This window comes from Hibiscus syriacus, unplaced genomic scaffold (assembly GCF_006381635.1).
Source record: "Hibiscus syriacus cultivar Baekdansim isolate YM2019G1 unplaced genomic scaffold, ASM638163v2 tig00003969_pilon, whole genome shotgun sequence".
Classification (NCBI taxonomy): domain Eukaryota; kingdom Viridiplantae; phylum Streptophyta; class Magnoliopsida; order Malvales; family Malvaceae; genus Hibiscus; species Hibiscus syriacus.
In genome coordinates, this window is record NW_024061988.1 from 156749 (window position 1) to 181718 (window position 24970).

General features: G+C 33.8%; 2 protein-coding genes across 2 annotated transcripts; both read left to right on the forward strand.

Annotated features, from left to right (window-relative positions):
- The first annotated feature begins 10614 nt into the window (after positions 1-10614).
- Positions 10615-11665, forward strand: LOC120184793. The gene is made up of 2 exons (XM_039189172.1): positions 10615-11377; positions 11526-11665. The coding sequence occupies exons 1-2, from the start codon at positions 10615-10617 to the stop codon at positions 11663-11665; spliced, it is 903 nt and encodes a 300-aa protein (XP_039045103.1).
- A 7075-nt stretch (positions 11666-18740) lies between these two features.
- LOC120184804 lies at positions 18741-19514 on the forward strand. Its single transcript, XM_039189182.1, has 2 exons — positions 18741-19011; positions 19099-19514. Exons 1-2 carry the CDS (start codon positions 18741-18743, stop codon positions 19512-19514), a joined length of 687 nt encoding a protein of 228 aa, XP_039045113.1.
- Positions 19515-24970: the final 5456 nt, after the last annotated feature.

The following is a 24970-nucleotide window of genomic DNA, read 5'->3' on the forward strand; positions in this document are numbered from 1 at the left end:
CAGTTGGGAGCTTCAGTGCATCGATGTATACCCATGCTGCATCGGTGCATCAGTGTAAAATTCAAATATTTTGACCGTTGGACCCTTAGTGCATCGATGCACTAAGAGTGCATCAAGTGCATTCGATGTTTCAAAATAGCCAGAGTGCATCGATGCATGGCTGGTGCATCGATGCATCAAATGCATTCGATGTTTTCATAAAATCCTCAGTGCATGGTATGTGCATCGATGCATGAAATGCATTCGATGTTCAATTTAATTCATGGTGCATCGATGCATGGATTGCTGCATCGGTGCATCACTCTGAAAAATTGATTTTATGCTTGATTTTGGTTCAAAATACTTTGTGAAAATTGTTTCAAAAATATATTAAGTACAAAACACAATTTTACACATTTAGTAAGGTTTGAAATTGATCTTAAAAGACTTGGAGTAATAATTTGATATTCGATTAATTGAATAGAATATACTTAGAAAAGCAATTGTAAAATCTTAAAATTCATTTAAACTAATTTGTTATATCGAAACATCAAAATGTTTTCAACAATTTTGAAATTTATATAATATATAGTCTTAAAAAACATTTTTGAAACATATAATATAGTTTTAAAACGTTTTTAAAAACTGTAACATATAGTTTGAAAACATTTTTAAAATTATATAATATATGGTTTTGAAAATATCTTTGAAATATATATTATATAAAGTTTTAAAACTTTTTTTCTTTATATATCATATAGTATTTTATTCTTTTTATTTATTATTTATTATTTATTTTTGTTTTTATTATTTATTTAATCATTTTTTTCGATGTTTGTCAAGGTCCAAGAATCTAGTCAAGTGCACAGGTCAAACAGTTGGGCCTGAACCAGCCCAAAATCCTTAGGGTTTGGGAAACCCTAAGGTAACATGTCTCACAACACTGCGCCGCATGGGAGAGCAACAAGACCAGTCAACAGTGTCACCGAAATGGCCGGCCAGATATCCCGAAACTGACCCATCTAGGATGGTCGGTAAACCACGAACAACGTTAGGCCCGAAAGGTACGGGAATGACCCCATCATCACCGAAAACAGCCCTGTTAGGGGGCTATATAAATACCAACAGAACCATTAATGGGGGGGAATCAACGATCAAACCCAAGAACCGATCACAACAGAGACAAACGATGAGAAAACAACAGCCGAACATCAACAGTATTAACACAGAACCAAAAGATGCAACAATAACAGAATCATCGAGCCATAACCCACGGCCAGATCATCATACGAGTCACAACAGATTCCAAAAACAACAAACACATAAATCGAACCACAAGCCATTACAACATCAAAAAACCAAATACAATATAAAAAAAAACCAAAAACATCAACATAGAAGTGGTCGAAGGCCTCTCATCGGAAAACGAACGGTCACCGGCGGAAAAGGGCAAAAAAGTCGAAACTTTTCCTTTAGATCTATGTCGGAGGAGCCGTTTTTAGGGGATGTGGGGCTCGATTTTGGTTTAAGGGTGTTGTAGGGAGCGTTTCAGTGGGTATGGGTTTTTCTCAGTCACTGGAGACGGCGGTCGGAGCGGCGTCGGGCGACGGTCGGTGGTGGCCGGCCATTACCTCCGGTGGAGGCATTTTAGAGAGAAGGGAGAGGAAAATTTGTTCTCTCTTTCTTAGAGAGAGAGGAGGAAAAATGCAAATGAAGAGAGAATGGGGGAATAAGCCTATCTATAGGCTTTTATAGTCCACGGAAAACGACGTCGTTTTCCCAATGACTGTTTGCGTATTTTCGGTGTGGCCTAAATTCATTACAGGTCCCTCGGTATTTGTATTCCTACTATGGAAGTCATGAAATGAAGTCTTATGTTATTTTAATTTAAGCTATTAGTTTTAGTCATTATTATTTTATGTTTTTATGTTTTATTTCTCTTTGTGTTATTACCCGAATTTAACCCCTAGGTTTGTGTATCCTCTGTTTTAGTCACTATTTTGCTTTCTTATTTATTTTATTTTATTTTTTTGACTTTGACACTTTTATTTAAATTTTGGCATTTTGATCTTTCTTTTATTTTTATTTGTTTTTTTTAGTTTTTTTTTTAATATTTTTAAAACATTTTTCCGATCTTTTCTTTATATTTAGCCTTTTTATTTATTTTATTTATTTTATTTTTATTTTTATTCTTCATTTATTTATCCATTTTTTCTCTTTTTATTTCATCTCTATTTCATTTATTTTATTATTATTTTTAATTATCGTTTATTTATCATCTAATATTTTTGACTTTTTAGGGATAATTTCAATCGATCAAAGGTAAGTAATTCGAATCGAGTAATTTAAATTTTAATTTTTGCAATTAAAGACAACCGCTAAATTAATTAGTACCGAAAGGGCGGTTCAAGGGTGGTAATCCTTCCTTGACCGTAATCGACACCCGAACCCGACACGTTTCTGGTACAACGCAGATCCGGTAAGATGGTGTCCGACCCACCTAAATTCGTTTTAAAGTGGTCGGTGGTGACTCCAATTCATTTAATCCAAGTCGAAGCCCAATTCAGAGCCCAACCGAAAGACGGTTCTGACAGCTTGGCGACTCCGCTGGGGACAGGTAAGTGAGTCAGGCCGAAATTAATTTTCGGTTGTCTTTTTATGCGAAAATGGTAAATTTTAATTTTAATTGACTTATTCGATTCAAATTATTTACCTTTGATTATTTTTCAAGTAAATAGTTGTACTGACGTTTTTTCAATGATTTCAGATTTTCAAAATTTTCATCTTAGGCTCTATACCCGAGCTCTGAACCTTATTTAAGTGGGGGTGAAAGCGACGCCTTCGTGTGAATTTATTCACCATGCGGGCCTAGCAAGTAGCCTTCGGGATTCATATACCTTATGTCTTCGTGTGAAATTATTCTCCGTATGGGCATAAGGGAATGTTTACTCTCGAGTTTAACTTAGTCCACACAAGCTTGTAATGGGCTTAGGACTAAGGGTCTGGAAAGCCCAAGGGGGCAGCGGCAAGGAGAAATCGAGTACCTTTTTTTTAGCACCTAAACCGGGAGAGTACAGGGAATTAGAGCCCACCCCAAAACCTCATTCCAAACCCTAGGTTGCTTTGATTTTATTTCCTATTTTAATTTATGTTCAAAGCATGTGAACTAGACAAATATGCGGTTTAGGATTTGTTTGAAATTAGCATACTGGATAGAGATCATGTCTAGGTAGGAATTAAAGCATGTGGGGTAGATAGCATGTGGGTAGATATAATGTGGGGTAGGATTTTTTATTTTTATTATTGTTTTGATTTACTTCACTAACTCTTTTTATTTTTGTTCTCTTTTATTTTGTTTTCATTGTTTGCATCATTTAAAACAAGGTGTTGATCCACCAAAACGTGTTTGATAAACATGAATAATTTGCATTAATGGATAAATGGGTTATAATACAATGAGATAAAAAGCTCAGAATCCCAGTCGTGGTCCAAGAATACTCAGAGGCAGAGGTTGCAGGGGAAAGACGAGGAAAAGGTTATTGACCCGGAGAGTCATTTCAAAAACTACGAGAATAAGATGGCAAAACCCTAACTAAGCTGGAGATCATTATTGACGAATTCCATAAACAAGTCGATAAACTTCAGATGGAGGGTTCCGATGACACTTTCATTTGGAATAAGCTCGGCATAGAGTGAAAGTCAGAGACACAGTCATTCGAGACCTTTTTGGGGGAAACAACTCGCCACCTGCACAAGTTAAACCAAACCAGAATGGTTCGACAGGATACTCAACAGGTGAAAAGGCGGAAGACGAATCAACTTGTCAGAAGCTATACGGTATCTATACCATCAAAAAGTTTTTTGTCTCTTCAGACGTAACATTTTTGTCCCCAATAAGGATTATTCAGAATAACAGACACATTTTTGGATCAATGCCTCGAACATTTCATGCATCATGCATTCTTGCATATTTCGCATAATTTTCTTTTTTTTCGTTGCATTCACATGAACTAACAAGAGATTTTTATAACGGAAGGGTACAAACACTGGACATATTTCCACAAGCTTCGGACACGTATCGTCCTCATTCAAACCGAAAAGAATATAGAAGCCAAAATTACTCAGATCGAAGAGAACATGTTGAACCTTCAGAGAGAGTTAGAAGAAAAGATAAATCAGATTAACCAGAGTACCCTATATGCAATCACGAAAGGCCAAGAGTCCTTAGTCGATCAGATCGTTAACAAGTTAGTTGGCCTATGTCTGACAAGTGCTCCTGGGACAGTCTCATCAGAAGGGGTAATCATGCCACCTACCCCGCAAGTGGTTGTCTCACCCAGAATCTTACCAGGACTTCAAGATAATTAAGATAGTTTTCGCATTCCAAAACTTGATGAGGAGGCCAAAACAACGAGGGTAGAAATTACCATTAAACTAGGAGGTAGGACGAGTGAAAAGCTTCCCCTGAAGAAGAAAGAAAGAGAGATCATCAACATTTCAAAATCGTTTGTAGCCGTACCCTCTTCTAGGAAAGAGCCAAGAAAGGAAAAAGAGCATTTTGATCACATTCCCATGACATACAAGGAGCTCTATCAACAACTGGTGTCACCTTATCCCAAGATACCTCTGAAGCCCCTATACCCCAAGTGGTATGACAGAAATGTGCACTGTGAATATCATGGCAGCGTTCTGGGGCATGCTATTAAAAATTTCCTCCCTTTTAAGAGGGTTATCCAAAGGATGCGCAACAGGTCCAAAATCACTCCACGTTGCATAGAACCCTCTACCTAATCATCAAGAGAATAAGGAAAGTGCAATCACCGAGGAAAAAGGTAAAGAGGCCAAAACCAGAATTTCTGAAGTGAAGTCACCTCTTGCTTGGGTATGGAAGCAAATGATAAATGCGGGGTTTCTTGCACCATATCCTAGCACATCAGATTCCAAAGGTGGCAGTCATTTCTGTTATCACAATGAAGATGGACATGATGTACAAGAATGTGTCAAATTTATAGCCTTGATCCAACTAATGATGGACAGAAAAGAGATGAAATTTTATGATGAAAGCAATGACACTCCCAAAGCAGAAAGAGTCATGGCAAATGAGGCATCCTGATGAGACCTTATTCAATTTTGAGGCATTCTGTTTGAGTTTGTTTTTTTCATCTTTTCTCAAGTTTTTTTGTAAGAACATTTGAATAAATTTATGTTACTTTAATGATGACGAACAATGAATCACATTTGCAAACTTGCAATTCTTTGAATATCAACTGAATTAAGAAACTCCGTAGATGATTCATAATTATAGATCTTTGACAAGTTAACATGATAAAAAACTAATAAAACAATTACTTTTGACCTTACTTCAGAAAGATATACTCGAACACCTTACCATTTTCCTACAAACAACCAATATTATAAGGCAATGAATCACATTTGCATATGACATTACTATGCTTTTTATTTAAGACGTTCAGTGATGATCATGATCTTCACAAATGGAATAGTCAAGTAGGTTAATCTAGTTTAGGTCAGTTGCTTGGAAATTGAACTCTAAATATGAGATTCCTTGACTTTTAAGAACACCTAGACTATAACAAGTTCTTCTTGACAAACTTAAGAAATTGGATCCGTATACCCAGATTATAATATTATATATATATACAATAAAGCTTGAGTTGTCCCTCTAGAGCAATTGGTTAAACACCCCGGCTTTATGGATAATATTCAGCTAGCCTGATAAAGGTAATTATACAATAAAGCTTGAGTTGTCCCTCTAAGACAATTGGTTAAACGCCCCGACTTTATGGATAAGATTCAGCTAACCTGATAAAGGTGTTTATATATTAAGTTGTCTCTCTAGAGCAATTGGTTAAACGCCCCGACTTTATGGATTCAGCTAGCCTTTTAATGGAAAATTTAAATAAGGAGTTTCAGTAAAATGGACTAAGGGAGCTAAGGAACACCTGTTATAGTCAAATACACACGAGCACTCAAGAATTTCATTTTTAGACCGATATTTCTACACTACCTTTATTAGAAGTAGAAGAGCTTACAGAACTTGAACAAATGGAAGATTTCAGAGGACTGAAATAGAAGGTCTAGTAATTGATCAGGCTAGCTGCGTCATTTTGTCCGCATCAAATTAAAATGCCAAACCAAAGAAAAGTCTATTGCAATAACCGAAAAAATGACCCTTTTATGGCTGAAACCTTAGGTCAACCTAAAGACAACTCATCCATTCGAACATTTGTTAAAAAGCTATAACTCTAAAAGCATTAAAAGAGTTATCGATTCCTTTGATATACTTTGAACTCGTGTTTATAAGTTGATTCAATTGCGAGCCTGAATTAAGGAATAATATTTTCCAGAATTTTTATCATTTTCTCTCCTTAAACAAGAAAAATGAGAAAAACATTTTCAAACAGAACAGTCTCAGACATGAAAGGTCTGTAAAGCCAAAACTTGAAAGGAGATTGGGGCACGATCGATTCCAAGGACCAGATTGACAGACAAAGCACGAGACTCCATCCAGGAGATAACATATAATTCATTCATGTTACATGCATCTTAGCCATACTTAGGTGCATCACATTCATCATTTTAGCATACATGATTTTTTGTAGCTTTTAGAGTCAAGTTTCGACTTCAGGACGAAGGATACTCGATTCGCAAGCGCCTTTAAAGAACGATAGTGGTTGCTTAACTCAGTAATGATAAGCTACACCTCAACCGACATGAGGGGCCATCTGCAATTCAATTCGACAAGGAGTTGTTCTTGAACTCTACCTAACGAAAATTTGTGTCTTTTTATCTTTGTCATATTTTTTGTTCTACGAAAAAAGACAAAGAGGGGCATCTGTAGACACTCATTTTCGTCCATATTTATTTTATTTTCTTTTCTTTTATACATATATATATCTATACATATATATTATATAGTTCACAAAATAGTTTTTGAAATACGTATATAATATATGATTTTTTAAAAAAAACATTTTGGAAATGTATATAATATATAGTTTTAAAAAAATACCTTTGAAACCTATATAATATGTAATTTTTAAAACATTTTTAGAAAGCATATATAATATATAATTTTTAAAACCATTTTGAAAGCTTATATAATATATAGTTTTAAGATCATTTTGAAATTTATATAATATATAGTCTTTAAAAACATTTTTGAAACATATAATATAGTTTTAAAACGTTTTTGAAAACTATAACATATAGTTTGAAAACATTTTTAAAATTATATAAAATAAATGGTTTTGAAAATATCTTTGAAATATATGTTATATAAAGTTTTAAAACTTTTTTCGTTATATATCATATAGTATTTTATTCTTTTTAATTATTATTTACTTTTTTTTATTATTTATTTAATCATTTTTTTCGATGTTTATCCAGGTCCAAGAATCCAGTCCAGTGCACAGGTCAAACAGTTGGGCCTGAACCAGCCCAATATCCTTAGGGTTTGGGAAACTCTAAGGTAACATGTCTCACAGCACTGCGCCGCATGGGAGGGCAACAAGGCCATTCAACTGTGTCACCAAAACGGCCGGCCGGATATCCCAGGACTTACCCATCCCGGGATGGTCGGCTAACCACGAATAACATTAGGCTCGAAAGGTACGGGAATGACCCCGTCATCACCGGAAACAGCCCTGTTAGGGGGCTATATAAATACCAACAGAACCATCAATGGGGGGAATCAATGATCAAACCCAAGAATCGGTCACAACAGAGATAAACGACGAGAAAACAACAGTCGAACATCAAAAGTATCAACACAGAACCAAAAGACGCAACAATAACAGAATCTTCGAGCCATAACCCATGGCCATATCATCACACGAGTCACAACAGAACCCAAACACAGCAAACAAAAAAATCGAACCACAAGCCATTACAACATCAAAAAACCAAATACAATATAAAAAAAACCCAAAAGCAGTAACATAGAAGCGGTCGAAGGCCTCTCATCGAAAAACGAACGGTCACCAGTGGAAAAGGTAAAAAAGTCAAAACTTTTCTTTTAGATCTACGTCGGAGGAGTTGTTTTTAGGGGATGTGGGGCTCGGTTTTGGTTTAAGGGTGTTGTAGGGAGCGTTTCAGTGGGTCTGGGTTTTTCCCGGCCGTCGGAGATGGCGGCGTCGGGCGGCGGTCGGCGGTGGCCGGCCATTACCTCCGGTGGAGGCATTTTAGAGAAAATGGAGAGGAAAATTTGTTCTCTCTTTCTTAGAGAGAGAGGAGGAAAAATGCAAATGAAGAGAGAATGGGGGAATAAGCCTATCTTTAGGCTTTTATAGTCCACGGGAAACGACGTCGTTTTCCCAAGGACTGTTTGCGTATTTTTGGTATAGGCTAAATTCATTACAGGTCCCTCGGTATTTGTATTCCTACTATGGAATTCATGAAATGAAGTCTTATGTTATTTTAATTTAAGCTATTAGTTTTAGTAATTATTATTTTAGTCATGTTTTTTTTTTTCTCTTTGTGTTATTACCTGAATTTAACCCCTAGGTTTGTGTATCCTCTGTTTTAGTCATTATTTTTCTTTCTTATTTTTTTTTTTTGACTTAGACACTTCTATTTAAATTTTGGCATTTTGATCTTTCTTTTATTTTATTTGTTTTTTTGGGTTTTTTTAATATTTTTAAAATATTTTTTCGATCTTTTCTTTATATTTAGCCTTTTTATTTATTCTATTTTTGTTTTGATTCTTCATTTATTTATCCATTTTTTCTCTTTTTATTTCATCTCTATTCCATTTATTTTATTATTATTTTTAATTATCGTTTATATATCATCTAATAGTTTTTAACTTTTTAGGGATAATTTCAATCGATCAAAGGTAAGTAATTTGAATCGAGTAATTTATATTTAAATTTAAATTTAAATTTTCGTAATTAAAGGCAACCGATAAATTAATTGGTACCGAAAGGGCGGTTCAAGGGTTGTTAATCCTTCCTTGACCGTAATCGACCCCCGAACCCGACACGTTTCTGGTACAACGCAGATCAAGTAAGATGGTGTTCGACCCACCTAAATTAGTTTTATAGTGGTCGGTGGCGACTCCAATTCATTTAATCCAAGTCGAAGCCCAATTCGGGGCCCAACCGAAAGACGATTCCGACAATATCGTATATATATTTTTAAAATATCCAATGCATTCGTTCTTTGATCAAATATGCATTTTTAAAATATTTAATATGGTGCTTATACTTCATCAATGTGTCTAATATGTTATTTGAATCATCACTTTACGTATTATTATAAAATATGAGTTAATACCATTAGTTCGATTTACTTTCTCCATATCTCTTCTCCGTAAGTTGTGCATCTGTTGCCTCGTCTCAACATATTGAAACCTCTATGTTGACTGAATCTTTTAGAGATTCTTATCCTCCAACCAGTCATATTTTTTATAGTCGCGTAGATCTCAGAGCCAAATTCATTGTTAGACGATCATATCAATATGTCCTATCAACCTACAAATAGTCATAATAATCTTAAGTATGACACTAACGCTAAGGACCATTTTAAAATCCCTCATGGAAAATTGAGGGAGACTTCAATTCTTCTCATTTCTTCTGCTCTTATTCTCAATAGAGAACATCGTTTGTCACCTTAAATAGGTAATCCGTCGTAAAAGTGCCAAATGCAACTCTTCACTGAAATAAGATGTGATAATCTTTTATAGTTGTCATAACTTAATTGTACCATCGATTAGGCCATCTGCAGCCCTCATCTCTACTCTACAGCATCTCTATCTCGACTCTAAAGATGAAACAGTAATTCATCTCCAACACTATCTCTACATTACCACCAACTCTACTTTATTCATAATATTTAAATATTAGTATGTTTATTTATCTAATTTCAATGTATTTTTATCTATCTTGCAATTTAATCTACTTGAATTTATTATATTATGTTTAATTTTTATTTTATTGTGTAGAAATCACAATAAAAAAACATAAAAGATAGAATAAGAGAAAAATAATGTAACAAAGAAAAGGAAAAGAAAAAGAAAATAACAAAAACCAAAAATAAAAAAATAACAATAATAAAATAATATGTAGCGCAGCTACAGTGCAACTCTAGATGTACAGTATCACTGTAGTTTTTCTCTACTCTAGCGTTGAAAGTGGAGATGGGTTGGAGTTGAAATTCATCTCCAAAGTGGAGATTTTCTCTACTTTAGCGATGCGCTAGAGATGATCTTAGTACACATCGTACTTGAACTATCATTTTATATATTATATGATACATGAATTAATATTATTAGTAAGCACCAAATTAATCAATGAAAAAATTGCAAAGTATTACAGTAAACATACAAAATAATAGTTGAATGATACTAAATATATTATCAAAATGTTATAGTAAACATACAAAATAGTCTCAATTTATCATCCTGAATTTTTAATGGCATCGCATGATTCCAGGGTTCTCCGAGCGTCCATTAGCGGGTCTAATGGGTTCTGAGATTTTTATTGTGTTTCGGTGACTTGTTCAGTTCTCTCTTTCTTCTTTTCTGTCTTCTCTTGTTCGGTTTTCTCCTTTTCATGGATTGTCAGAAATTAATCCAGTCTTCAACAAACCAACAACTCAACTATTTTCCCCCAAATGAGAAAAACGGCGTTCGAACGGTATCCTCCACCAGAAGTGTTTGAAGGAGGAATCCCTGATTGGAAATACTCTCTTGTGGGTCAATTTCTGGGTGCAGCTCCGAATTTTGCAGCAATGAAAATGATCATCATCAGTTTATGGAAAAATTCACAACAAGGTTCTAACGTTCAGGTCAGTTATGCTGGACCAAATCTTTATCTGTTTTCATTCGATTCTGATTCTGCTCGTGACTGGGTATTAGAAAATGGTCCCTGGTACATCTATAATAAGCCTTTGATCCTTAGGCAATGGGAACCCAACTTGAAAAAACTTCATTTTGACCTAACCAGAATTTCAATTTGGGTTCATTTATACAATGTGCCACTTGAATTATTCACTAATGATGGTTTGAGTTACATTGCTAGCGCCATAGGGTTTCCTTTGTCAATGGAATCTGTCACAACCACTAAAACTAGATTGGAATTTTCCAAAGTCTGTGTTGAAATAGGGGTGTCTGATGTGATTCCTAAATTTATTGATGTTGTGCTTAACAATGGCCAAGAAACTTCTATTTTAGTAGAAATTCCTTGGCTTCCCCCATGTTGCAAGCCTTGTAATTCTTTTGCTCATAGTTCTAAAAACTATAAAAACAATCCAAACTCCTCCCATACAACTCAAGTATGGAGGAAAAAGGATCCTTCAACCTCTGATTCTTCAGGAAACAATAACTTAGCTTCTTCAAATGAGGTGGATTCTGTCTCTGTTAAGGAAAATGTTGCTGGCAAATTTTATTCCACCTCCTCTTCCTATTACTACCTCTTATTATACTATTCCAGTAGAAGACTCTCATCCATCTTCCTTACCATCTAGTATGGAAATTGAAAATGATCTTGCTTGTGTCTCTACTACTTAACCTGATTCAAATAAAGGTTCTAAATCTCCTATTAAAAAGAGTATAGGAAGGCCACCTAAAGGCAAATTGGCCAAATCTTTAGCCGATTCAAGTAACTGTTTTGAGATCCTTTTGGTTGAAGAGACTACCCAAGCCTCAGAAACCATGGGGAAATAACCAAGAGTGGCAGCATCAGGTGTAGCAGAACTGTTAAAAGACCTTAAATCTAAAAAGAAATCTCATCTTGATAAGGTGAAAAGTCTGTCAGTGGTTAGTAAAAAGGGGGATACATCCTCCTCAACACCAGAGAAATGAATGTAGCTTTTTGGAATGTTAGGGGATTGAACAATCCCCTAAAACAGAGTAGTGTCCTTAGAAGGGCAACCCAAAATAATGTAGATATCTTTTGCTTACTGGAAACCAGAGTTAAGGCTGAAAAATCTGCTGATATTTTTGCTTCCAAATTCAAGAATTGTAATGTCTTTTGTAATTATGACTTTGCTGTAAAAGGTAGAATTTGGCTTATGTGGAAGAAAGGTTTAGACATCACACTTTGCTATGCTTCAGTTCAAACCATTACTATTGAATGTTCTTTCAACAATTCCAAGTTTCTGCTCACTGGGATTTATGGTCATAATGATGGAGTAGCTAGAAGAAGTCTTTGGCAGGACCTTCGACTCATTGAATCAAGGTATTCTAATCATCCTTGGATCTTGGGAGGGGATTTTAATGTCACCATGTACCCTCAAGAAAGTTCTAATCATGAACAGTTGGGTTTGTTTTTTTCCTCTGAAATGATTGATTTTTAAGAAGTTTCTCATGAACTCCATCTTCAAGATCATCCTTACTTTGGTCCAACTTTCTCTTGGAGCAATAAGCAAACTGAAAACTTCCTTGCTAGGAAACTTGATCGTTTTCTCATAAACCCTTTATGGTTTGAATTTTTTAACCATTCATTTGCTGAATTCCTAGCTCCTGGATCTTCTAACCATTACTTGGCTTTGGTGAATCTGAAAAAAGAGATGCATCTTAACAAACCTAAGCCTTTTAAATTTTTCAATTGTTGGACTCTTCATCATAACTTCTTGAATATTTTCAGTCAATATTGGTACCCTCCTTGTCAAGGAAACCCTATGAAGAAGCTCTTCCTTAAGCTTAAAAGACTTAAATCCAATCTTAAGCAACTCAACAAGGAATCTTTCAGTGATATTTCTGCTAGGGTTAGGGAAAAACAGGAATAGATTGAAAAGCAGCAACTACTTTCTTTAAGAGGTTTAGAGCCCATTGAAAAGGAACTCAAGTTGCAAAGGGATTTAAATGCTTTAGAAGAAGCTGAGGCGATGTTCTTAAAGCAAAAAGCTAAAACTCATTGACTCAAAGAGGGGGACAAAAACTCTAAGTTCTTCAATTCTGCTATTGCTACAAAGAATAAAAAAGACACCATTAAAGCTATTATTGATGATCAAGGAAGTAGATTAGACACCGTCGAAGACATGTCCGCTGAGTTTATTAATTTTTTCAAAAACCTCCTTGGCTCAACCGATTCGAATGTCACTAAATGTTCTGTTAGCTTACTCAAAGACCTGCTTAATCCTATTCATATAAGTGATAACTATCAAGGAATTACTAATGAAGTCACTTCCCAAGAGATTTATGAAGCTATTTATAGCCAAGGTAACGATTAGGCCCCAGGACCCGATGGTTACACGCCTCTTTTCTTCAAGAAAGCTTGGCCTGTGATTGGTGAAGAAGTGATTGAAGCCATTAAGTTCTTCTTCAAAGAGTTTTTTATTTATCCTGCTTTCAATGCAACTTCCATTGCCTTAGTTCCCAAAATTCCTAACCCTAACAAAGTTTCGGATTATCGCCCAATCTCTTGCTGCTCTGTCATCTACAAGGCTATCACTAAGATTATTGTCAAGAGAATCAATTTTTTTCTCCCACAGATGATCTCCCCTAATCAATCTGCCTTTGTTAAAGGGAGAAGTATTGTTGATAATACTCTCCTTGCTCAAGATATTGTGAAAGGGTATGGGAGAAAAAACATCTCTCCTAGGTGTGCAATCAAGATAGATCTTCAAAAAGCCTTTGATTCAGTTCACTGGGGTATTATTCCTATTATCCTTAAGGCTCTTGATCTCCCTACTTCTCTTATTGACTGGATTATTGCTTGCTACTCTAATGCTTCTTATTCCATTGCTTTTAATAGAAGTCTGATTGGATTTTCCAAGGGTGCTAAAGGTCTTAGACAAGGTGACCCTTTATCCCCTCTATTGTTTGTGTTGGTTATGAATGTCCTATCTAAAATGCTCAATACTACAGCTGCCAAAGGGATTTTCAACTTTCACCCAAAGTGTAAGAAAATTGGCCTTACACACTTAACTTTTGCAGATGACCTTCTTATTTTCTGCAAAGGTAAGCTTGAGTCTGTCTTGGGTATCAGTACTGTCCTTAACTCTTTCTATGAACTTTCTGGTCTTAAACTCAATGCCCTTAAGAGTGAAATCTTTATTGCTGGAATTTCTGCCCAAGTTATTCATAAAATTATTTCTTATTCGGGATTCAAGCATGGTCTTCTACCTGTCAGGTATTTGGGAATCCCTCTGGTAACAAGGAAGCTTTCTCCCAAAGACTGTCAGCCTCTCCTTGACAAAATTTATTCCAGACTTAACCAATGGTCAAGGATGAAACTTAGTTATGCAGGTCGTATTGAACTAGTTAAGACTGTTCTTTTCTCTGTTGCAAATTTCTGGTACAGGCAACTGATTTTACCACAATCTGTCATTCATAAGATTGAACAAATTTCCTCCAGATATTTTTGGAAAGGATCTGATATCCCAGCCTCTGGAGCTAGAGTGAGTTGGGATCGAATCTGCATGCCAAAGTCTGAAGGAGGATTAGGGGTTAAGGACATTAAGTCTTGGAACAAAGTCTGCACAATTATCCATATTAAAAATATGTTGGCTGGTGAAGGTTCTTTATGGGTCGCTTGGACTCATAAATACATTATCAAGCAACAAAAGTTCTGGTCCATGGATATTCCTACCTAGTCTAGCTGGACTCTTAAGAGAATAATGAAGCTTAGATAGCTTGCTTATCCTATTCTGTCTACAGGATTAAAATGTTCCAAAAGTTTATGGGAAGAGGTTAGATCGAAGAGAAACAAAGTTTCTTGGCAGAAACTGATCAGGTATCCTTTGCATATTCCCAAACACAACATCATCACTTGGATTATAATTCTGGATCGTTTGCCAACAAAGGACAGGCTGCAGAGATTTGGAATTCTTACTAACACTCAGTGCATCTTATGTTCTGAAGCTATGGAAACAAGGAATCATCTTTTTGCTGAGTGCAAAACGTCAGCCTCTATTTGGAACTCTATTCTTCTTCTTTCAGGTATTCAAAAACCACAGCTATCCTGGTCTAACTTCCTTATTTGGGCGTCTGCAACTTGGAAAGGTAAATCACTTATCACTTGCATCCTCAAGCTCTCTTGGTGTGCTTTCAACTACACAATTTGGGAGGAAAGAAATCATAGGCTATTCAGAGGTGCCTACAAAACCGAGGGGGAAGTACTTCAAGCTATCAAGCAAACTGATAGTTCTCACTTAAGTAACAGAAACATTAATAGATTTGATAGCTCTAATATTGATATATGTAACAATTGGGGTATATTATGATTCTGTTTGTAAATAGGTTACCCTTGTTTTTGTTCCATTGATTGGATTGGTTCTTTTGTAGCAACTTTGCTTCCTTTGGATAATAAAACTTTATTTATCCAAAAAAAACATACAAAATAATAATTGAAGTATCATACTAAATATATTATCAAAATACATATTATACATTTAATATTTTTAAAATACATATATCACATTAAAGATTTAAAAATATTGATATTTATATTAAATATTTACTCAAAATACATCTACTAAAAAGGACATTATCTCTTACTTTCGCCCTTTAACTACTATGGACAAGTAAAAAGTTTCCTTTTTTTGTTTTTCAAATTTCAAGGCATGATAATTTGTTTTTGATTAAAACGAATACATGGTGATGGAAGATGGAAGCAGCTACCAAAAACAATTTTGGTTGGTTGAAAAGTGAGTTCATAAAAATACGAATATTTTTCACTTTTAGTTAAAGCAAATAATAATAATAATAATAATAATAATAATAATAATAATAATAATAATAATAATAATAATAATAATAATAATAATAATAATAATAATAATAATAATATGACATGAAATGAAACAACGTTAAGCATCATAAATTTCAAATTCGGACAAAAAGTGAAACCAACATTGAAAGTGAAGAAAAAATAAGCACCGCCTCCCACATGTTTCCAAACATAATAGTTTAATCATTAATTGTTTATTAGTGTAAAGAAGTTAGTATGAAGTAATTGAATGGGATTGGGTTTGTGAAGAACTAATGACAATTTCTTCCACGTTATGGGTCAATATGAAGATTTATTCAACACCTAAATACATCGAGTTGTGAAGAATTTGGTATATAATTTGACAAATTTAGATTGGGATATTAATATAATGTTAATTTTGTGTGCATGTTCGTGTCATACTTACAATCATAATTATTACTCATAAGTTATTAAAGTATATAAAAGTGGTAATCAGTCAATGAATTTTATCCTAATTCGTAGTTCATGGGGTTGCGAAGGAAACTTCGAGTTCATATTGGTCATGGGTAGAGAACGGGAATTGAACTCTATGAGATCTAATCTCCCGTTGTTCCTCAGTAACTCAACGGTAAAGCGGTCGGCTGTTAATTGATTGGTCGTAGGTTCGAATCCTACTTGAAGAGATATGATTCATTCCGAATTTTGATTCATTCCGAATTAAAGAATTCAGAATGTCAGAATGAAAGAGTTTGCTTTGACTGTTAAGAGCAGGTAACCCGTTCCCTATGTCTTTGTTTCTATTGCCATTCTATCTCATCATATCACATTCTGTTCTGCGATATTTGAGAATCACCGTCAATATCTCGGTGTAGGTGTCCGGGATAATCCTTTGTTCCATAGTTCCGGATTTATCAAGGGTCTTGTCAAAGTTGATAACCCGTCAAAATAGTTATTTTATGAGAAGGTCCTTTCTGATGGTGACCTCAAGAAGCAGATGTGATGTCAATAGAAAAATATTCTTGGACTTTATTTATGATTTGCATTTGATTTTGAGATGAATAGGAACTTTTATATGGTTAAAGATAAATTTTGCGTTGATGATTGAGTGTAATATTTTAAATTTATTGAGTTTTTTCAATAAGATCTAAAGTGTTACATAATTAGTAGTAGTAATCAATAATTCAAATAGTTTAATTTAGTGTTATTTTTTATTAGAAACTTATTTGATATTTTCATTATTTTCATGTTGTTTACTAGTTAAGCCTAGTTTTCTGGTCGTCTTTGTATAACACCTTCGCCTTGGGATCAAGGTGACCCTAGTAATTCAAACCATTAATGAATTTGCCATTGATTAATATATTTTATAGAAACAAATCAAAAGAGAATTCCGGGTAAGAAACACAATAAAATCCGAACTATGTGGAAAGGTCCAACCTGGTGATGGCTATTGGTCTATACCTTGATGTTATTGAATATATATCATATGAAAGTAAAAAAAAAAAAAAAAAGAACTTTGACACTTTCCTAATTTCATAAACAAATTTAGTCTACCCAATCTAGGTCAAATGTTAGGTTCATGTAGTAGTTGTTGGTACCAGCCGAGAAAATTGCTTTCACATATATGCACATGGACTTTCCTCAAAGCCTCTTTGTAAAACCATGCAATATATATATATATATATATATATATATATATATATATATATATATATATAGGTTAGGATTCATTTTTCCAATGTAAACTTTTTAGTTTTATATTTTTTTAATGGTTGTTGAATGAAAGGAAATCTACCGATAAAAATATTTTTATTTTTTAGTAGATATCTTTTCATTTTCTACCGTTAGTTTTTTTCATTTACTTTTTTATGATAATTTGATGAGTGAAGATAGATGACTGAGACTATCTTCTTATTTTTTATAGCAAGTATATTATATTTTTCTATTGTTAATCTAAATAATCTATTTTTATTCATCCAGTGATCCTAAAAAGATATAAAACTAAAAAGTTTAAAACATTGTGAACAAATCTTTTCTTAATAATTGTGATTACAAGGTAATGTGTTTAGAATTTTTCTTAATCATTAACAACGCACGTACCCCTTTAAAATATAACTGATCAAACTTATGACTTTAAGGAAAAGCAACACTTACTTTAATTAATTAGATGTAATGAAATTATTCGTAATTAATAGAATAAAATTGGGCATAAAAGCTTGTGAGGTATTTGCTTTTCTAACCTTTTGACACTCCAATTTTCCTTATTTTGGTGAGAGTTATTAGAGCTAATTTTTTTGGGACCCAGAAGGAGATACAGTCGGACCATGGATGATAGTGGAACCCAGAAGGAGACGTCCTAGGAAGGACAACAAACCGGTTAACAAAATGAACGATGAAACAAAAACAAACTCAGGCTCAAGATTTCGTCTCTTACAACAAGAGGAAATTGCAGCTACAACGATGGAAGAGGTACAAGTGCCTATCAAAGAACAATTCACAATGGCAAAAGTCAACAAAAGGACCAGACAACAAGAAGGCACTTCATGAGATACTTTCGGGATAAAACCAAAAGATGACGAGAAGCAATGGAAAGCCAAACCTATCAATACAGGTCAGGAACAGAACTCTCCAGGACAAACTTTCAAAGCAGTGGAGGTAGTGCAAATCAATGAAGGCCAAGAGATGGATGTAGTCACCCACAATACAAAGATTAAGAATGGAAACCATGCAGCAGTAACCATTATTGAAGGTGACAGGACTCGGACGAACGAACCAAGAAACAAGAACAAATCAGTGGCAGGCGGTCCAATACGCACGAATAAGAAAAATGTCAGGCTAAAAAACAATGAGGCCAAGCCATCAAGCAAACAGAAGATTATCAGCTGGGTGGATTCATTATCTCAAAGCTTGGACAATCTCACATAGCCGAATCCTCTCATCAATTCCCAAACGACAAGTGACCTTGACAAGATAAAAGAGAATTATCTAGAGGGACAAGACGAACAATTAGAAGATGAATCTGGAAATTTAGTGGACGTAATTGTCCAAGAGGAAGGAAATCTTCAAACACTGCAGTAAGGGTAGAAATACTCAAACGATTTCTTAATAATGGTTAATATATTAATGTGGAATTGCCAAGGGGCAGCAAAACCGTTATTTCGGAGAATTCTCAAGGAAATGATTCACAAGCACAAACAGCAAGCAATTGCTATCCTGGAGACTAGGATAAGTGGTGAACAGGCCGACAAAACCATTAACAATCTTGGGTTCGAAAACTCGTTTAGAGTCGAAGCGCAAGGTTTTAGCGGCGGAATATGGATTCGCTGGAAAGAAGATACAGAAGTAGAAATCTTTAGAGTGTCGAATCAGTTTATTCATGGTCGGATTAAGGACGATAAATCGAAGCAAGTCTGAACGTGAGTAAAAGAAAGCTACTATGGGGAAAAAATTCTCCAACTTGATCCAGGTAACAAGGACGCTTGGGTCCTAGGAGGAGATTTCAACAGGATACTGAGGATTAATAAATCTTTTGAGGACTTCGTGTTTGATGCCGGAGTTCAAGACGTTAATTTCATATGTCCCGAATTCACTTGGAGTAGAGGCAATTTGTACCAGAGATTAGACAGATTTCTAATCAACGAAGGTTGGAGCAAACTCTACCCAGATTCTGTAACCATCTACCTTGATAAAATCGGATCGGATCATCGCCCAATTTATCTCCAAACGAAAACCCAAATGACAGAAAACAAAGACAGACCATTCCGATTCTTGGCAGCATGGTTAGAACATCCTCAATTCACGGAATTCCTAGCTGAAAACTGGGATAATAACAACGACTTACTCATGAACGTGGAGATTTTCAAGAAGAAATTAGAGGATTGAAATCGAGACACGTTTGACCATATCGGAAGGAAGAAAACCCAGATTTTAGCAAGGTTACGCGGCATTGATAAATCACTAAACAGATCTCATTCTGATTTCTTAGTTGATTTGAAAAGGCAATTAAAGATAGAGTTGGAAGAGTTACTCAAACAGGAAGAATCGTTATGGTTCCAAAAGGCAAGGTGCAAATGGATCCTAAAGGGCAACAAGAATACGAATACTTCCATGCTGCCACGATTCAAAGACGCGAAGAAACTCAATCTTAGCATTGAAAGACCAAACAGGAAAATGGTGCTTTGATCAGAATCTATTGAAAAAAATGGCGGTGGAATTTTATCAACTCTTGTTTAAAAGCTCCAACGCTAACTCTGCAGACTATGAAGTGAGAGGAGAATTTAATCAGCCGAATCAAGAAATAATTACAGAGATTCTCAAACCGATATCCGAGGAAGAAATACGTAAGGTCGTGTTCTAGATGAATCCATAGAAAGCTCCAGGAGCAGATGGTATTCGTGCGGGATTGTACCAGAAAAATTGGAAGTTTGTGGGGGGAAGCATATGCAAGTACGTGAAAAACTTATTTGACGGAACACCCATGGATGAAAACCTGAATCGAACAGTTTTGGTACTACTTCCAAAAGTGAATTCGCCAGAACATCTGAGTCAATTTCGGCCAATAAGCCTTTGCTCTGTGATTTACAAAGTGGTTACTAAAACATTAGCGAACAGACTGAAACCCTTCCTATCAAATTCGATATCAAACAATCAAAGTCAGTTTTATGCCTGGACAGGTATTCAAATCGCGGTCGCGGCCGTATTTTTGGTTGCGTTGCGTTTATCGCGGTCACGGAAGTAACGGATGCTATCGCAGTCACTGCGGGTGTCGCGGACGTGAATTTTTTTAATTCGCAGAACTTATTACAAAATATAATAAATTATAATTATAATTATAAAAAAATCAATTTTAATGATATTTAGAGTGTTTTTTAACACTTATGAACTTCTAAAAACTTTTATTAATACATGAGCATAATTTTTACCATCTTTAATTATTCTTATATTTATTTATAAATTTCTTAAAAATATTATAGAAGAAACATAAAAATAAAATTAGAATTTATAAATATAAAACAATTCATTACTTCTATTATCAATAATATAATACAAAATATAATAAACATTTACTAACAGTGAAGAAAAGTAAGTTTATTGCATAAAATAATAAATAATAAAAATAATTTAAGTGTATAAATTTAAATTCAACATTCAATCTCTTAAAATAAATCATAATCATTTAAAAAAATTAACCCATAAAATTATCTATTATAATTCACTTACCAAAAACAACATATTAAAATTTAAAATTCACAAACCCAACAAAAAACAAAACCTATAACATGTAACCCAAATCTTATTAATTTATTGGAATTTCTTTTGGTCCAAACCCAAAAAATTAAAAGTAAAAAATATTTAAATCTAAAACATAAATAAAATAAAAATTATTAAATCCCCAAGCCTCTTCTTCTTCTATCTCTGCGTGAGATAAGGGAGGTAGAGATACACAACAAATTCAAAAAATTGGACTCCCATGTTTATTTTTCGTTTGTGATTTTCATCAAAAAGCTTATTTTTTCTTCTTCTTGTAGATGTGTTGTTGAAAGCTTCCACTGTTCTTTCTTTGTTGAAAAATCATCCATTGGAATTTGGAACATCCTGTTAGCATGTTTTCCCCTCTTTGTTGTCCAAAAAACAGGTATGAGTCTGGCCATTTTTTCTTTTTTTTTTCCTTTATTCCAAGCTCTACTCTTCCCTTTAAAACCCAGAAAATATGTGGGTTTCAGGGGTGGTTCTGCGGTGCGGCGCCTAAAAAACGGCTAATATACGGCGTGACCGGTTAAACAAGTGACCGGTTAAAATTTAGACCGGTTATGTTATATTATTTAACCGGAAATATTATAAAGTACAATAACATACTAGGTAGCGCTTATATAATGTAATAGGTAGCGCTTATATTTACCTATTTTATAAGTAAACCGGTATATTTATACCGATAGCATTGCAAATTTACCTATTACATTATATTATATTGAAAGTGTCCATACTTTTTATAAAAAGGATCGATACTTTAACAGTGTTTCATGTTTTCCAACTACAATATTAATTTAATAATTTCATTTGCACAAAAATTATTTGATTGTTTTGATATTTTATAAAATAATATTTAGAATTTTTAATTTAATAATATATATATCGTAACGTAAAAAATAAATCATTAGACGCCTATAATTACTAAATTAATATCTTAAAACTCACTCAAAGATAACCTTAAATTAATGTTTTCCACAGTGAAAAAAGTATGGACACTTTTATAAAAAGGATAGACACTTTACAATATAACCACTACCTATTACATTATATAAACGATACCTATTACATTATATAAGGGCTACCTATTACATCATATGTTTACCTATTATATTGAAAGTGTCCATACTTTTTATAAAAGGATCGATACTTTTTTTAAAACTTATGTAATTTATGTTTCAATTTTTTTAACAGTGTTTCATGTTTTCCACCTACAATATTAATTTAATAATTTCATTTGCACAAAAAATTATTTGATTGTTTTTATATTTTATAAAATAATATTTAGAATTTTTAATTTAATAATAATATATATCGTAACGTAAGAAATAAATCATTAGACGCCTATAATTACTAAATTAATATCTTAAAACTCACTCAAAGGATAACCTTAAGAACACTTGAAGAAGCAAGAGAACAACTATCCAAGCAATCAAAAACGAGAAAATCCCAACATGATAACAACTGAACATATCATATCAATGTTCAAACTCAAGTTGTAGATTTTGATTTCCTTTTGCTTGGCATCATATGAGATTTGGATTTTGATTTCCTTTTGCTTGGCACCATATGAGCTTTGGATTTTGATGAGCATCGGAAGTATTTCAGACTTATGATTTGGGTGGTACTCAACTTATGGTTTTAGTTGCTATTTGTTACATTTCTTGTATACCACCCAGATCATACGCCCGAAACGTTTCTGACGCTTTAAAGTTGACCAAAAAATAAAATGGTCGGGATTTCCCTCGCGTTTATACGTTGGAAAAAAAACAATGGAAATTAGGAATAATCAATGATAACATGCATATTGGCTTGGGCTAATATTTATAGTGGAGCCGAAATATATATTGAAATTCAAACTCAAATTGAAATTTAAATTCAAACTCCAATTACATATGAAATGAATTTGAAATGCAGTGTTAAATTGAACATGAAAATTGCATAATTGATTCATACTGTTCAAGTAACATGCTTTATGAACCATCAAGCTAAAAGACAATATTGATTGAGTTCAAAGCTGAGTTGTGAGTTGATGGAGTTGTCACACTTGTCACATGGTTGGAATAAAGTACTCACATGCGAGATAAATTGTTTTGTTATACATAACCCATCTCAACGAAATTAATCCAAATAATGTACCCATAACAATGTTCAATTAATGTACCCACAACAATGTTTAATTGATTTTTTGTTTAATTTTCAATTTGAATTATTTGATTTAATAATTTCATTTGCACAAAAAATTATTTGATTGTTTTGATATTTTATGAAATAATATTTAGAATTTTTAATTTAATAATATATATCGTAACGTAAAAAATAAATCATTATACGCCTATAATTACTAAATTAATATCTTAAAACTCACTCAAAAGATAACCTTAAATTAATGTTTTCCACAGTGAAAAAGTATGGACACTTTATAAAAAGGATAGACACTTTACAATATAACCACTACCTATTACATTATATAAACGATACCTATTACATTATATAAGGGCTACCTATTACATCATATGTTTACCTATTATATTGAAAGTGTCCATACTTTTTATAAAAAGGATCGATACTTTTTTTAAAAGTATGTAATTTATGTTTCAATTTTTTAACAGTATTTCATGTTTTCCACCTACAATATTGATTTAATAATTTCATTTGCACAAAAAATTATTTGATTGTTTTTATATTTTATAAAATATTATTTAGAATTTTTAATTTAATAATATATACCGTAACGTAAAAAATAAATCATTAGACGCCTATAATTACTAAATTAATATCTTAAAACTCACTCAAAAGATAACCTTAAATTAATGTTTTCCACAGTGAAAAAAGTATGAACACTTTTATAAAAAGGATAGACACTTTACAATATAACCACTACCTATTACATTATATAAACGATACCTATTACATTATATAAGGGCTACCTATTACATCATATGTTTACCTATTATATTGAAAGTGTCCATACTTTTATAAAAAGGATCGATACTTTTTTTAAAACTTATGTAATTTATGTTTCAATTTTTTAACAGTGTACTGCGAATTTAAAATGATAATACTTGTAGTTATTGTACATACCTAAATATGTACTGCGAATTTAATGTTGTACACACCCTTTAACTACCACTACCAATGCCACATCCTATTGAAAGCAGCACGACAGAAACATGTTCAAAATGAACCTTCGTTTACATATCCATCAACTCCTGGAGCACTGAACTTGCACAACAAAATTTTTGCCATGGATAATACTGATGTAGACAATGTTAAGCCAACCGAGGAATGCCATGAAGTACATAATGTTGATGAATCTGACAGATTGGTTGGTCAGCTCTTCTGTTCACGTGATCAAGCTTGGCACTTTTACAAGGGATTCGCACGGGAACATGGGTTTAGTGCACGTAAGGGAACAACACGGCTTGACGTGGAAGGGAATGTGAAGACACAAGAATTTTGTTGTTCCAAAGAAGGGTTTCGAGTATCAAAAGTCAATACTGTTGATCGTCAACGTGCTCATACGCCAGTCACAAGAACAAGATGTAAGGCTAGAGTCGTAGTTACAGCAACAAATACAAACGATCAGTGGGTTATAAGTAAGTCTGATCAGAAACATAATCATGCATTGTGCACATCTGCTATGACACCATTTATGCGTTCTAATCGAGCTGTAAGTAAGGCTGATATCGATGAGGCAACAACATTGAAAGAGGTCGGTGTTGGCACGTCACAAGTAATGAACTATTTAACGCAGCAGGCAGGGGGCTATCATAATGTTGGATTTACACATAAAGACCTCTACAATGCACTTCAAAGAGGTAAAGCAAAGGAAATCATCGATGGGGATGTGAATGCGCTTATTGCCTACTTTGATTATAAGAAACATGATGATCCCGGGTTTTTTATGACATACTCGGTAGACGAATCGGGGGGATTGTATAATCTTATTTGGTCGGATTCTACATCGAGATCGGATTACACATGCTTCGGTGATGTAATTGCGTTCGACACAACGTACAAAGATAATTTGTATGGTCGACCAATTATGCCTATTGTTGGTGTCAATCATCACCATAACACAATTGTGT

Bases quoted from the DNA above. Each gene is read 5' to 3' on its own strand.
- LOC120184793 (XM_039189172.1), top strand. From the start codon at position 10,615: ATGAGAAAAACGGCGTTCGAACGGTATCCTCCACCAGAAGTGTTTGAA. The intron at 11,378-11,525 runs GCAAATTTTATT...ATTCAAATAAAG, and splicing joins TGTTAAGGAAAATGTTGCTG to GTTCTAAATCTCCTATTAAA.
- LOC120184804 (XM_039189182.1), top strand. From the start codon at position 18,741: ATGGTTAATATATTAATGTGGAATTGCCAAGGGGCAGCAAAACCGTTA. The intron at 19,012-19,098 runs GTCGGATTAAGG...AACTTGATCCAG, and splicing joins GTCGAATCAGTTTATTCATG to GTAACAAGGACGCTTGGGTC.